This window comes from Ambystoma mexicanum, chromosome 9, assembly GCF_040938575.1.
Source record: "Ambystoma mexicanum isolate Mex_15411 chromosome 9, UKY_AmexF1_1, whole genome shotgun sequence".
Lineage (NCBI taxonomy): Eukaryota > Metazoa > Chordata > Amphibia > Caudata > Ambystomatidae > Ambystoma > Ambystoma mexicanum.
This window is the reverse complement of record NC_090931.1, coordinates 655,945,474-655,961,996: the sequence shown is the minus strand read 5'-3', so window position 1 is coordinate 655,961,996 and position 16,523 is coordinate 655,945,474. Positions and strand designations below refer to the sequence as shown.

At 43.9% G+C, this 16,523-nt stretch overlaps 1 protein-coding gene across 6 annotated transcripts in view; it reads right to left on the bottom strand.

Annotated features, from left to right (window-relative positions):
• Positions 1-16,523, bottom strand: part of INPP5K (inositol polyphosphate-5-phosphatase K) — a 697,161-nt gene that overhangs the window by 91,001 nt on the left and 589,637 nt on the right. For 5 of the 6 annotated variants that reach the window (XM_069615422.1, XM_069615421.1, XM_069615423.1 and 2 more), the window contains 3 exons: positions 11,300-11,326; positions 8,662-8,845; positions 8,426-8,563 (listed from right to left, as the gene is read on the bottom strand). In XM_069615422.1, the coding sequence (XP_069471523.1) occupies positions 8,426-8,563; positions 8,662-8,845; positions 11,300-11,326 (349 nt within the window). The remainder of the gene's footprint in view (positions 1-8,425; positions 8,564-8,661; positions 8,846-11,299; positions 11,327-16,523) is intronic. The other variant, XM_069615420.1, reaches the window with a different exon arrangement.

Genomic DNA, 16,523 nt, shown 5'->3' with positions numbered 1-16,523 from the left:
AGCGGCGCTATTTCTTTCATGCTGCTTCTTTGCCAGACTCTATATCAATTACACTTTAAACTACATCCATGGCACTGGTGAAGAGTAATTATGCTGATAATCGTTTTGACCAGTGTTGCTCAGTAAATATTCTTTAAACCACGACCTGGTTTATTTATTTATGCAATGTTTGTCTGGTACATGGACACGGATAATTTATTTATTTATGCAATGTTTGTCGGATACCTGCACCCGACAAACATTGCATGAATAAATAATCCGGGTCCATAACAAGTCAGCCTTTACTGTATCAAAGCATACACTTGATTCCCATTCAAAGAATTTTAATGTGATTGTTTATTGGGTTCAGGTGTCTCCTCGTCATTGCCCTTTTGGCGTTGGTTGCCTCTAAACCCCCTTCAGCATCTTGTGTTCTTTGTTGGTTGTATATATTGCACCCTGTGCCATATTCATGGTCTCTTGGTGTGCCCAGTCCTCATTATCTGCAGCCTAAGTGGGACCGGGGCATACAATTGTCTTGGGCTCCAGTGAAAAAGCGTCCAACAGTTGCAAATGGCAATTCATTCTTTGTGTGACGGACTGTTTGACTTTGGGTAGGAGTTACTGAACGGCGTAGTTTGGGAGTGGCGCGTGGGGTGTAGTGGGAGTGGCGCGCGGGATGAGTTGTGGGGGCGGGGGCGCATTCCTAGTGTTTCGCCATGGGCACCAAATGGACTAGAAACTGCCCTGACTAGAGCCCTGCGATAGTGACCACAAAATGGTCATATGTCCACAGCGAGAGCGAGCAAAACGTGAGGCAGGTAGCATGGCAAATGGGGTAAAGAACGCAAGGAGGTTTTTTAAAAAAAAATATCTTTCCCCTGTGGGGCAAAGAAAGGTCACTTGGCTCAAACACTTATTGAAGCCAGGTCGCTTAAAGGGTTTCATGTTTGGCACACTCCTGCCATCTAGTATTACAATACTGAATAGCTCTAATATATGTGGATTTTCCTGTGCCAGAAGAACCTCATTACATCAACGGCAACGCCAGAATCCATGTGGGCTGTATCCAGAGGTCAAAGTGGGCGCAAACTAAACCGTACGACATTCCCTTACTTTTCAAGGCAACCCGTCATCGTTCTTACTTTATCCGACCCAGGATACCCTTCCAAGAAGACAACTTTTTTCAAAATCCTTTTCTTTTTTTAAAATGTTACCCCCTCCTGGGGCTCGGACCTGAGCCCTGTTGATATCAAGCCAGTGCAACTTGCACTGCGCCATCTCTCAGGTGCTACATGGGGATTATTTATTTGAATAGGCTGCTTAGGATACAAAACCCATTGCCAAGCAGCCAAAACAGCCAGCTCGATCGCGATCTGTGTATGAATGACTGTAGACTCAAACTTGTTAGCAGGCATGGGAGGGGTGTGTCTGTGGCTGGCCATGTTCTTTAAGAGGTAAAATGGAAGATTAGACTTGGTTATGTTGCATTTTGGAACTTGTAGTTTTTCATTCAGTGTCTGGAAATAAAGCCACAATCATATTATTTTGTTTAAGATATTTCTATACGGATTCACATTTTGCCAGGGTGCATTACCATGTGCTTGTTTTATTTTGAAATAAATCACTATAAGTGTGGTCTTTGAAAGCCAAAATATTTTTACCAAGTAAAGCTTGGAAAGTATGTGCTCAAGTGCCTGAAGCTCTAAAAGCGTGTCTCTTTCCGTAATACCAACGACGACCATCCGAAGCGATTGAACCCTAGCAAGCCGATGACTAATTGCTCAATGAGATCACGAGCAATGTCACCACGGAATACGCTTATTGATTCGCTATTAAGCAACCACATGCCTGAATTCCGGAATATTGATCTCCTTAGATCATAAATCCACCCAAACACTCACCTCCTATATTACTATGCTTACTCTCTACTCTACACCATCACACAATTAGGGTGCAGCTACACCCCTCGATCAATTCGGCCTAGCTGCTCACATACGAACATTACCCCATGAACACCTATCATTCTAATGAAACGCAGCTATATCCCATGACAAACCAGCCTAGCTGCACACAAGCGTCCTACACAATCCTAAAGCATAAGGACCCAGTCTTGGTGTCCATCCTCCAGACTGCAGACATTCAACAGATTTCAATACCACCACACCTAATGCTAGGATGCAGCTACCATCAGGCAATTACATCAGCTGAACACATAACTGGTGCTCCCAAGCACCCTGCTCTCTCAACTGACCTTCCCTTACGGTCCCCGAGGGTGCTCAACCTATGAGCGCTTTTTAGGTCATACCAATGATATATAGAGAGCACTATATAAATAAATTGCAGAGTTGGTTAAAATCTTCGGATTGACCCTCCTAGAGCTAGTCTCCCAGAAACTTAGAAGGAAGATCTATTTGAGAGCATCGGGGGAAATGGCTTGCTCTGTATGAAAACACCCCCCATTGGGTGCCTCCCATCGTAACTTCGCATGGTACATGCTGTCAGCTCACAATCAAGTGAAGGGGCACCTGACCAGGAGCTCTACCCATAGGAAATACTCAGCTTGGATTCCATGCTTGTTCTGATTGGTTTCTTTTCATTTTTCCTTTCTTTCCCTTGATCCTCTTAACTATAGTTTTAGGCTATTTGCGGTCATTTGCTAGCATGTACTGGTCTGTAAAATTCATTAACGATTTTACAAATAGAAATAATGTCCCAGCCTTCGTAGCCTTAAATAGTACTATAGGAGCACATTAAAAAAAAATGAGCCACAGTCGTCATAGGTGAGGCTTTAGAATAACCTCACTTAGGCAAAAATAGGTTCATGGCACCAGTGAAACCAGTAAAAGCACTAGGGAGGTACAAAGGGAGTGCCTGCCTTAACAACCACTATGATGCAGGGTTTGCACTTAAAGTGCACTGAAGCAGAGATGACACCTGTCAGAAGAGTCTGCACAGAACGCAGCGTCAGCAACTCTTCTTCAGCAGCGGCTGCAGAGCGGTTTTATCTTAGTGAAGATCTGCTGTGCCAGCTAACTATCAGCTTCACCAAGCCTCAGTGTCCGGTTAAAGTTTTCTCCATTCAGGCATCAACCTTGGCATGGTTTACGTTGTCGTTATTGCTTGAAAACCTTTATTTTCACCAGCAGAATCGTTATGGCCTACCCAGAGACTGTCCTTGCCACTGGTGAATCTAGCCATCTAAAACTAGTTCTCATGTTTGCTTTCCTAGAACCACAAGGTCTTACAGACTGTCTATACAAAGCAGACATTTATTTCTAGGGGCCAAGTCCATTCCCTTTGGAATAAATATTGACTTTGGAACACACAAACCTCCCCTGGTCAACCTTGTTGCTCGGAGGCACCACCTGACCCTGAACACTCCCAGTGACCCTAACCTGGATGGGCCACATCCAAAGAAATAGCAGTACACTAATTTTCGATCAGTGCGTGTGCATTACTATTTTTTCTGCACAGTAAGATAAACGTGTATTTTTACTAATATACTGTTCAGCGTAGGAAAGTCGACCAATGGATCAAGTGACGAAAGACATGTTTTGGCTCAAACTTGTTTTTATTTTCTAGAACTTCAAAGGGGTTGGCACAAGGCCTGCACAGACTATGGGAGAATCTATAAACAATAAGGAGTTACTCTGAAAATAAGTATTTTTACTTCACTTATCTTGCTTAGCTCATCTACTTTGTGGGCAGTGATCATTTGCTATGGCTATCAGTGCAGATGGACCCTGCCCCAAGGGGTAGTTCACTCAAAAATGTTATTGTCGCAAAAGATGGGCCATAATAATTTAGATATAAACAATATTTTTTATAGAAAGTTCCTATGTAAACTTTTGGTGAAATCAGGCTCAAAGTTTTATTAAATGGAGGCATCAATTTTTTTTAAATGAAACCGTCTCTCCTGTTCATGTTAAGCTCTGCTCTTGCAGCACTAATCAAGCAAAAGCCCCCTACCGGGAGCTTTTGCTTACTGCTGCCAGAGAGCAGAGCTTAACATGAAGAGGAGGGAGCCACATTAATTGCCATGACTTTCTTTTTTATGTTTCCTGTGCTCCCCACACCCAGGGGAGCACAGAAAACCAAATGAAAGGCACAGCAATTATAAATAATTCACCAGCAGAGTCTTCATATTGGCTGTGACTTTTTCTTCAAGTTTTCCGAGCACGGGAAACTGAAAACTAAAGTTGCTGCAATAATGAAGACTCTGCCAGCGGCCGGGCGAAGTCTTCCTAATTGCTGCAACCTTTGTTTAAAGCCTCCAAGGCTCCCCCAGGCCCGGGCGAGCCCAGGAGATTTAAAACAAAGGTACAACAATTATAAATACAACAGTTGTATTTATGAATGCCGGCACTTTTGCTTTAAGTCTCTTGGGCTCCCCCGAGCTGGGGGAGCCCGGGAGACTGAAAATGAAAGGCGCTGCAATTAAAAACACAACATCGTTGTATTTAGAATTGCCGGTACGAAAGGTGAAGCAATTATGAATACAACGCTATTGTATTTATAATTGCAGCGAGTTTCCTTAAACGAAAGGCGCAGCAATTAGAAATACAACAGCGTTTCCAAATCCTTAAACTTCCCCTGAATTTGAATTTGGAGATGGAATTAGGGGGTTTGCAGGGAAAATATGCTTTATCCAAGAATAAAAAAGATAAATATTAGTGTGGATAGAACAAGAGAGAAGCTTCAGGATGAAATACAGAGACAAGCTGAAAAAGGTATATATTTTATGAAAGGTTTTGGGAGGAAGAGGAGCGAGGAGGGTGTTTATTGGCAAATAAATTAAACAATTAAACTGAAGGGTCATATATTACGCTTCTCTCTATTCAGAAGAATTAAATACTGAAGAAAGTGAGATAGCTAAATTCTTTGCAAAAATAGAAATTCCATGTCCATCTGAAAAAGGGAGAGAGGCGTTAGACGCACCAATTACTGTATTTGAGGTGGGTACAGCTATCAATCAACTTAATTTGGGCAAATCTCCGGGCATGGCCGGGTTGCCGGTTGAATTCTTTAGATCTGTTAGTACCACTCTAGCACCAGACTTATGTAAATTATATAATATATAATCAATTTCAGTTGGGGGGGGGGGATTCTCTGTCCGTCAATGCGAGAAGCGGTGATCACCTTTCCGAAACAAGGAAAAGATACCACTAAGTGCAGCAATTACAGGCTCTTTTCTTTACTTAATGTTGATGTTAAAATGTTTACAAATATTTTGGACACAGACTACTTAAATATATAGGACACCTGATAGATTATTCACAAGTGGGTTTCATGGGAGATAGGTATGGTTATGATATTAGGAACTGATTAGATATAATGGGATCAGCTGACTCCTAAAGTCGAAGAGATATTTCTTATTTGTTTAGATGCCCAGAAGGCCTTTGATTGTGTGAGTTGGTCATTTCTGAATTACTCCCCAATTCAAATGGGGTTTGGTCTTCAGTTTTTAAATGCCACTGGAATATGGAATTTCAGCTAAGTATATGGGTTAATGATGAGTTGTCGCTGGCGTTTCAGTTGGGTATGGGAACCAGACAAGGTTGTTCACTTTCACCCTTTTTGTTTAATTTAGCCCTAGAACCGTTATTAGCGTACATTAGACAGGAACGGGGTGTTCATGGTTGGAGAGTGGGGGATAGGGAAGTTAAAGTTCTGGCATGTGCGGATAATTTGACTACTGTGTTAACAAATCCAGAGGGGGTGTGGGGGGGAATCTCTGGAAACATGTTAGAGGAGGTGGGTCTACTATCTGGTTATAGAGTCAATTGGGGAAAAACAGTTGTTTTTCCACTTAAAGTTAATCCTTTGAACAGAGGTATAATAGACTGGAATTGTCAATGGGCAAATACTTGGGGATACAAAAAGGATGGTAGGTTTTAATATTAACAAACTGACTGAGATTTTGCAAGGGGATATACGCAAGTGGGATCGACAGATTCTGAATCTTTGGGCTAAGGTAAATGCTATAAAAATGATGGTCCTACCTAAAGTTTTATATTTTATACAATCGCTCCCTATGGAATGTAGCAAGAAAGGGCTTAAACGCATTGACAGCTTATTTATTGACTTTTTATTGGGGGCAAGGGGGGTAGGTAAGAGACCTAGAATTCCACGTTTTATCATGATTCGGCAAGTTAGATAGGGGGGCTTTGGATATCCTGTATTGGAAGAATATTACAGAGGTTTCTGCTTAAAAAAGCCTCTTATTATTTTGTAGAGGGGAGGAGATCATGAACATGTTGGCTTACTATGGAAAGAGAGAAACAAACCCTTTTCTTTAGATCGTTTATATTCATTTGGGAAGTTGCCAAATTCAGGCATAAAATTGGATTCAGTAGTCGTAACAAAAAACTGCATTGTTAGAGTGGATCCTGGGACGTGGAAAAGATATATTTTTGTATGGAGGAGCGTCCATTTGGTTTAACACGGGGTTCCACATTGATAACAAAATGTTAAATTGGAGAAGCTGGGCTAACAGAGTATACTAAAAATTGAGGATATATGGAAGGATGAGAAAATTCTTTCTTTTGCAGAATTAGTGGAGCAATATGGACTGGGTACAATGGAATGGGGAAGATATAGGTCTTTAGCGCAATTAATGATTGAAAGGCAACAAATGTTAAATGGACCAATGAACAGAAAACCCAATATATGTTAAGTGTTTGATGCTCCTCTTAGTATGGGTTTGACTTATATTAATGAAACAGAAAGCGTAAGAAGGCATTGAATGGCGAAATACCAAAATCACCAAAAAAGGCCTTGGCACGGGGGGGTAAACCCATGGCAGTTTGTTAATGCCGAATGAGAAATGCATGAAGGAGTCATGGAAGAAATTACGTTTAGCTTGATTACGTTTAGTTTGGGTATCGGAAATGGGGAGAGATCTGTCAGTGAAAGAATGGCAAAGTGCTTGGATGGCCCTGAGCTTGCGCTATATTCACCAACGTATTTTGGGTCGTATATACTGGACACCAGAGAGGATGTGTGTGATGGGTTTGTTGGATAGTGATCTTTGTTGGGGTGCCAACTTATGAAGGGAACTTTATTACATATGCTTTGGGACTGTGGGCGGGTAGTAAACTTTTTGTAAAGAAATATTAGACAGAATTGATACTGTGGAAAATATCTAATTTCTGAGAACTGTTATGGCAGTCCTTTTTCTTTTGAGTGAGGGTAGGTGTGAAAGTGCCTGTGACTCTTTATATTGGATTGATAGAGCTTTATTGATGGCAACTAAACAAATAATGAAAGTGTGGAAGACTAGGAAAAAGTAAAAAAAAACTTGAGAATTGGTTGATCGACCTGCAAATACGATCACATTTTGAGAAATCTCAATCAACCAGATTCAATCGAGAGGGTGAATATATGGAAAGATGGGAAAGTTTTAATGATCTTTATGGGTAAGTTTAGGTTGGGTATTGTAGTTACGGGTAACAGTTAGTGGGGTTATATGTTGAGGGGGTGGAGGAGTTTATGTTGGTCTTGTGGTTTTTGTAGTCGCTTATTATTGAGTCTCAAGGGTGGGTATGGAATAAGGTTGTGATTTAGGTTTATTATAAATTGGATAGATAACTTGATTGTTTGATTTTTTATACTTGCTTATGCATGGATTGTAATGTTTATGGTATAAAACTAAATAAAGTGATTAAAAAAGAAATACAACAGCTTTGTATTAATAATTGCTGGTACGAAGGGGCGGCAATTATAAATACAACGCTGTGGTATTTATAATTGCCGGGAAAGCAGGAAGAAAACAAAAAAAGCACTCACCAGCAGCCCAGGGCTGGAAGGAGCCTGATGGCATTCTCTGCTCTCCGGCTGTAATAAGCAAAAGCTCTCAGTAGGTGGCTTTTGCTTCATTAGTGCAGTGAGAGCAGAGCTTAACATAAGCACAGGGGGCTCATTCATCCAACAAAATGGATACATTCTAGTGCTTGAAATGTTTGACTTTGAGCCTCATTTCCTCAAAGTTTTACATAGAAACTTTCTTAAAAACATATATAAAAAATATTTTTAATTATGGTCTGGGTTCCCTGAATGGGGAAATACCAGGCCCTCCAAAGTCGGAATGGCCCGGTATTTCCCCATTCAGGGAACCCGGACCGGAGTTTGGAGGCAGCCATGGCATGGCTACCTCCAAACTCCTAATGAGGTCTTATGTCTTGTCCCGATTACATTTTTTTATTTTCTAATCTGCAGTGGTGGTGAGTTGTGCCTCTCCTGCACATCCCCCTAGAGAGCAAATCTTGTGGGTGTTTAGGCCTCTTTCGTATGTATTGAACATCTAGATAGTGGGTCAATGCAAAATACAAGAATTTACAACAGATCCATGCTAAATAAAGTTACCAAGTGAAATGATGCATGAACATGCATTCAATGATTTAACAGTACTACAAAGCAGAGGATACATAGAAACAAACATCACCTTGTACAGCCCAATCCAGTCCCATGTACTGCTTGGGAATTCTGGCGTCAGGGAGTAGCTGATCAGGCCATCCGAATCTGCATTCCACTCACCCTCTGGCCTAAGTGTCACCAGTGGCGTAGATACGAGTGGCTTCAACTGGATAAACAAAGTAGGCAATTAGTGTACTACAAGTCGAAGTGCAACACTATAAAAACCCTTACAAGCTCACTCAACACCAGGCATATAATGTGTACCTGAACTGTAAAGGTCCCAGTCACTGGTTTGTGGTCACTGATTCCGTAGCTCATGTGGCTTCTGTAATTGTCCAAAGTAACAGTGAGCATCTGTTCGGCATCCTCCTCTTCTGGGGTGGTCTGTGTTGGACTCTTTAGTCTCCAAAGAATTCTATCTGTCCAAGCAGGCTTCCGCTTCTTCCCACTACAAACATGGCAATGCAATGGCTTGAGATGTCAATCCAAAGGTTACACTCTCACATGCACAAGATTAGTAGAATGGAGTTGTAATGGGAGGGTATGAAGGAGCACAGACCCCACCAGCATCACGCAGCTCCCCACAGCTTTCCTGTGATCAAGCAATGAACTGCTCCCAGTCCACCCTGGTGGTCTGTTGAGATACCCAAAAGGGTGGGAGTTGAAATGACGTTGTGGGGTATATGCCCATGAATTGTCCTCGCCTGGGAAGTGAGGCTTCTCTGAAAAGCGTCTCTGCAGAAATAAGTCCTGCTGCAGGTTAAGTTAGAGCAGGAGCCTCAAGCCCGGGAGAGGAGTCATCCAATGAAATCATGAGGATCTACCACTAAGGATTAAGAAAGCTGGTCACTATACATCAGGACAGCTGGTCGCTAAGTCTACAAGGTACAAGTATTTCTTTGTGCTCAACATACATTCACAGAGACAGGTCCCTATTTAGCAATATGCAGCTAGAACCCAGGTAAACACAGTGTCTCTCACATGGATGTCAGCGCGTCCAGAGAAAGTCTTGTACCTTTGTTAGTAGCCTAGCAAATGCTAAATGAAAGGTTAGGGAAGAAACAAACACCGTCAGCTTGAAGACAATCAGCAACTAGTAAAATATTGATTCCCTGAGAGAATTTTAGTAAGAAGACCAGAGGCACAAGGTACAAGGAGCACAATGAAGGCCTCCCATAGTAATATTCCAATACCCAAACCACAGGTCCATACTCTACAGGCATCCCATGCATCAATAAAGCTACCCACATCCTTCCCATGCACAAGTATGCCCACAGATACATCCCAAACACCAACAAGCTACCCCACTTCTATACTACTCACCAGTGATGCATACAGCATCCATCCCAAAAAGCAATGAGTTTTCGGACTTCTGTCCCAGTACCAAAATGGTACAATATACCAGCCTCAAACACAAACAAGTTACCCCACACAAATGCCACACTCGACAACCACACACCCGCACACACTACACCAACATCTAGGTCGAATCATACAGATTCTTCCATGTGTCCCATGAAAACTGAGGCGGCCAAAATATTACACACACTCCCTCATCGACAGCAGGCACTCTAAAGACCCAACATTCATGCTATGCAAACATGTCCCATCTCTCTTCCATGGCACCACATTCATCCTATGCCACCCAGGACCTTACTGTCGTGCAAAGAACACTACAAATAACCACATACAGACTGTGCCTAAGGCTACCCACTAAGGCACACACAACTATCCCATGCACACTATAGTTCTCACATGCACTCTTATTCACATCCACCTGAAATGAGGCCCCCCTCCCCCATAGATCATATGTATCCAGGTCTCCACATGCTTCTGATGCAAAATGAGGTCCTGAAACACATCCCATGTACACTACAGCTATTTCAAATGGCAAATACATACCAAGACTTCAACACATTTGCCATGCAAAATGCCACTGCCTTTGTCATATTTCTACTAAGGCACATACATCTGTGTATGGAACACTAAAGTCTCCACATTACTCTAATGCAAACTTAGCATCTAAATACATCCCATGCACAAGAAAGCTACATCATTCGAAAAAGGATTCCAACTGCCCATTCTTTATGTGCTTCGCATGGTTTAGAGCATTCAAAATATCCTAACAATATGTGCTGTTTTTCACTGTGCACTCAACCAATATCTCCCCGTAGCCATTCTACCACCCTCGCAATCCACACTCTGGCAAATGTAAGGTTTGCGCAGTAGATGACCAGGTCAGTGGCCTCCCAGAGCTCAAGCCATGCTTCAAATTGACCGTCCCTTGCAAGCTGCAAAGTCTCTGCTCGGAGTGCATACATCCCACAACCTTGTGGCAGAATCAGTGGGCTGATTCCATAAGATGTTAGCAGCAGGAAACCCATCACATATCTACTAATTTGAATGCAGAGCAAGACTATGATAAACTAGGTCTCACAAGTGGATATGTATGGGGGCCACCATCTATTGACCTCATTTTAAACTTACACTATATGTATAGTGCAAAAGCAATTTAGTTGCCAGGTGTCACATTTCACAAATATGCCTGGAGCTTTTAAAAGATTGTTGGCCCCCCTACAACTCCTTGAATAGAAAAATGCCAACCAATCACCTTCCATAAAACAGAACGCCTGCTGGATTAGCACAGCATAGAGACCGTCCCGGAAGACGTTTATCACTATGTTCCAAAACGGCATGGCACATAGGATTATACCCAGTACTTCATCTCTCGAGTGTGAAATACAGCAGGTTCTAGAGCATGTCCAACCATCACAGTCTCAGAGCAGAGGACGTTGCAGCTTTATGCTACAGGCACAGGTTAGAATCAGAATCAGGCAAAGCTTAGAGATTTAGTTCTCCAAGCTTAATTTTAAAACAGATCAGAGATCACAGTTGTTCTTACTTAAACACAAACAGAGCCTTCTTCCCTCTGCAAGCAAAGAAAAAGGTTAATGCATTTCTGGCAGCAAGACCTCAAATTCATGGTGCCCCCGGGATGTATCACATGGCAACGTGCACAGACAGGTTGTGTTACCCAGCATGAACAATATAACCCTGCGCCCCCCTCCCACCTCAAGGTGACATGCTACATGTTGTACATGGTTTGCATGCTAGACGACCTACCAGTCTGGCACCCAACAAAGGGAGACCTGTTAGGGAGCTCCCAGCAGAAAGTATAATTGTCCAGTCCCAATAGCAGTCGGATTGCTCAAAGTTCAAAAAGGCATGCTATGCCTAACTTGCAAACAGTACATATTCTCCAAATATGACCGTCACCATATGAGACAAATCAAACTCCCTGTGCCCAGTCTCAACCTCTCATTGTCTTACAAGGAAGCAGTCAGGATGCATAAAAAAGGATAGACTTAGGGAATAGAATGAAACCAACCGACTGCCTCAGTCCAGGGCTCCATAAACATCAAGCAGGGAAAGCTGTGCCTTCCACATATGCATCCAGCTGCCCCATTCTGTGAAACCTTGTACCTCTTAATTTGCCCCGCCCCCCACCCCGAACCCTCATCCATGCAACATGGGTGCATCTTTCCAAATCGCTGCACCATTTTCAAATGCATGCATCCATCTCATCCACACTTCCTGGCAAAACTCAACCAGATATGTGCATAATTTCAAGCCCAATAATGCATGACTCCAACATCTGCCCACCTCCATTCAGTGGCCCATAAACCAATCAATGCATGCCTGTATTGGTATATGATGTATCATTCAGGTCCCAAAACTAAGCGCCGCTGCATTTTACTGACTACCGTTAAAGGCCCATTTAGGCATTTCTCCCTCTATCAAGGAGCCACTGTATTTGACTGTCTACTGTTGCAACCCCCATTTAGGCGTTTCTCACGATATCCAGGTGCATTCCTACTGTCTACCGTTGAAACCCCCCTTTTAGGCGTTTTCCCACTATCCAGGTGTTGCAAAACTACTGCTTTTTACTGTCTACTGTTGAATGCCAATTTATGCGTCTCCCTCTTTCTCTCTCTCTCTCTCTCACTCTCTCTCAATCCAGTGTCCCAAATATAGGAGCTACTACATTTTACAGTCTACTGTGGTACCCCGATTTTAGGTGCACCCCCCATTCAACCAGGGGGCCCAAAACCCACTCCAACTGCCATGACTAGTTTGCACCAAGGTCAGGAAAGTACACATCTAGTGTTGTACCCCAGTTGAACGTGCCCCCTCTACTCAGTCACATAATCTGATGTACCTTCCCACAGGTTAGACACAATGCCCCACACTGGACAAATCAGAGCTGCACGCTGGCGCACCAGTGGGCCGCTAGCTACTCGGCTACACCTTCTGCTCGCACCTCTCCTGAACAACATAGCACCCCTACCCCCAACCCACGCGTCCCTTCTCTTAGCGCAGCAAGAGCAGCCATGGCCAAAATCCCAACCACCACAGCCCCCCACCCCCACTATCATCCACACCCCATGGGTCGTCCGAAAGTCAAGGAAAGGCCCAGACTAAGGTGAACCCAGGCCCCTCCTAGAATCTCCGATTCTCCAACCCAGATCTCAAACCCTGCCACCTCACTATAGGGCCCAACCCTTTGTGCCGGCATCCAACCTGGTCCCAACCCTATTCCCCCTCTTCTCCCATTCCCCCGGTCCACCTCGATTTCCCCCATGCCTCCTCCTCACACCCTCCACCGCCCACCCCTTTGTTCCAACCCACCCAGACCAACCCCATTACCCTAACGCCCCCCTGGGATCACATCCTCCCCAGCCCCCGACTACCCCCCTCCACTTCCCATTTCCAATCCGACCCGTCCAGCACTTGCAAGCATACCCCACCAACTCTCTTGCACCCTCATCAACACCAGGTCAGTCTCCAAAACAAATTCCATATCTTTGACCTCATCACAGAGGAAGACCCAGATGTCCTCCTTATCACGGAGACCTGGTTCGCTGACTATTATGAGCCCACTGTGCACGAGGCATTCGCAACCATGTTCGGAACAGATCACGAAGGGGTGGAGGACTTGCAGTACTATACAAACACCATTTACCATTAATAATTAAGGACAACTCTGGCAACACCACAGACTACGAATCCCTTCTGGTAAAACTCACACTCACCTCACCCTCCGCCTCGCACAGCCTCCTACTCATCTACAGACCAACGGGCTAAAAGAACAAGTTACTCTCTTACTTGGTAACGTTCTTTCGATGGGATGGTCCGACGACATATTCCATATCTATGACAGTAAGCAGCACAGCTGTGGTTATTACCGTCATAGATATGGAATACGTCGGAGGACCCAATCCCCTCGAACAATAACTTCAGACACTATGCAATGCTCTGACAACCATCCTCAACCTCCAGCTAACACTTCCCATCCTAGGGGATTTCAACATCTGGTTTGACTCACCCTCAAACCCTATGACCCAATCTCTCAGACAACCTAGAAGCATTCAACCTAGAAGCATTCAACCTGAACACGCATCTCCACACCCACCCACACTGAAGATCACACCCTCAATGTGATCTTCACCACCGCAAACATATCGACGCTGCCCAACGTCCCCTATCATGGACTGATCACTCAGAAATCTTCTCTGTACCACTGACCACCGCGGCTCGCACCCAAGGTCACGCCCAACCTCCAACCCCCACACCTCTCACTCCACTATGGAATAAAGTTGTTATCACTGTTAGGGGAGTTTGCCTAAAGTCCTACTGGTAGTAAGACTTTAGTAAGCAGTCCCAGTGGTTTGTAGATTTCCAACTCTAAGTATCAGTCTGTACTACCTCAGGATCTTGGTAGAGTGGCAGTCAGGCTTATCTTAAGAGGAAGATGTGAGCTGTAGGTAAGTGCACTGAACCTTAGTTACACATGCACACCAAATAAACTCTTACATGTATAATTTATATACAATTATATATACACACACACCAGAATCACTTTAAATACTTTAGACGTTTACACTAGAACACTTTGGAATACTTCAGAATACACTTCAAAGGGCACTTTGACTTTTTTTTATTGATTTGCTTTACTGTTACACACAACAAAGAAAGAAAGTTAAAAAAAAACATCAAAACATACATTCTAGCATACAATTCATTTAGGAAAAGAAAATCCATCCTAACGTACAATTAATCTGAAGAAAGTAATCAAATGTAGATGTCAGAAGGGTTAATAAACGATGGGTGTTACCCAATGTCAGCAAACCGTTCATCTACAGATTTCCAAAATAGATGCAATCTTCCTCCACAAGATGGTAATCTAGATGTGACATGCTTAATTCTTCCAACTTAGAAACATCTCCCCACCTCTGTTCATCCTTTCAGCATCTGTCATACCCAGAGTCAGCTATGTGGTGTGTCTTAGTATCCACAGGGCCTCAAAATTGAACAGAAGATGTTTTACCGTCTCAAGGACACCTACCCCACACATTTCCCTATTGCTCCTCGTAATACTGTACCACGCACCCTCTATCTCCCTGGTCCTAACAGTATTGAATTTCAATTTTATTTAGTCCCACACAAGGGAATTGCCGATAAATTGTTTGATATATGTGGGTGATGTAGTCTGATCTTGCATGTACAGAAGAAATTCAGACGCATTGTTCCTTGTTGCTAAGTTAACTATAGACTGTTCATAACTGCTCTCATTCAGTGTGGCCTTGAGCCGGTTCTTAAAAGGTGCCTAATGTCATGCCCAGAACATGGCCACTTTGCTGTAGGCAATGGTTGGAGTGTGTTTATTTTGGCCAGATTGATAAGTGGCATTAGTGATATTGTATTGGATATAACCTTGTGTGTAAGGCTTATGAGTGTCTGGGCCGGTGAATTGGCAGGTTTCCAGGCTGTGACCAGACAGAAAAATTGAATTCTTAAGGCGATGGGCATCAAGTTGTACTCCAAGAATATATCATATCAATTGCAGTACGCTGTGGCAATCCAAGCAACCTTTTCAATAGGGTAGGTTCAAGTTTGCTAACTTTGGTCAGATTTTGTATCGGCCCTAGATCTGCTCCATAAAGGTACACATTGGCTTGATAGAACTTGAGCAATGCATCAATCGAAAACCCTCCGGCTTTATTTGCAAAGGAGCTAATAGTGCAGGTTGAAATGGAAGTTCTGGTGCGGACGTGATCAAAATCTGCTGTGCCACGTAGTTTACTATCAAGGTGCAGGCCCAGGTACTTGTAGGATATGATAGGTTATTTATAACGGGCCTAATACCCAGCGGTTTCTAAGCGTGGACCCGGGAATCGAACCTGTGTTGCTCCGTGTCGTCTTGCTTCCAAGGCAAGCACGTTGCCGTTGAGCTATCCTCCCGAGACAATGGGCCTCATTACGACCCTGGCGGAGTGGGTTTACGCCAGCGGTATTCGCGGCGGACCCGTCCGCCCTACTACGAGTTCCCGTAGCGCCATGGAGCGTTTTCCGCCTGGTTTTTCCGGGCGGAGAAATCCATGGCGCTACGGGACCTTGTTGTTAATTACGCCACCGTATTTTACGGTGGCGTAATTAACGCCTTCCCCACTCCCATTATACCCTATGGGGCAAAAATGGGAATGGGGGAAGGGTAAAATGGGGAATGGGGATTTACCGCCCCGCCAAGGTCGGAATGGGGCGGTAAATCCGCCAACCCCCATGCCGCTATCGGCAGCTTTCCGCCGTGCTCCATGGTGCATATTGCACCACGATTTCCGCCAGGGTCGTAATGAGGCCCAATGTGTTGACCACTTCAATGGGCTTTCCGCCCATCTCTCACTTAGCTCCCTTTGCCCCTTTTCTGACCAGGCTAAATATCATAATTTTGGTCGCGAGTGTGTTAATCACCAGAGAATTTCAATCAGTATATTCCTTCGGATTGTTCAGGGAGGCCGCAAATCCCGTGGTGTGAGATCAAGAACTTCAATATCATCTGCGTAGCCCAGCCATTTCATTGGAACAGCGTCCAATTTCTGTGGAATCGAGGCAGGGCTGGTCAAGGAAGTCTGCAAGATAGAGGTTGAAAAGTATGGGCGCAAGAATACAGCTCTGTTTCAGGCATCTGTGTTTTGCTATCCATTCAGTGGTTTTACCATATTGGCCCACCCTGATCTTAACTCGGGTGTGCTGATGCAGGGAGATTAGCGTGCTCAGTAAGCAGGGGG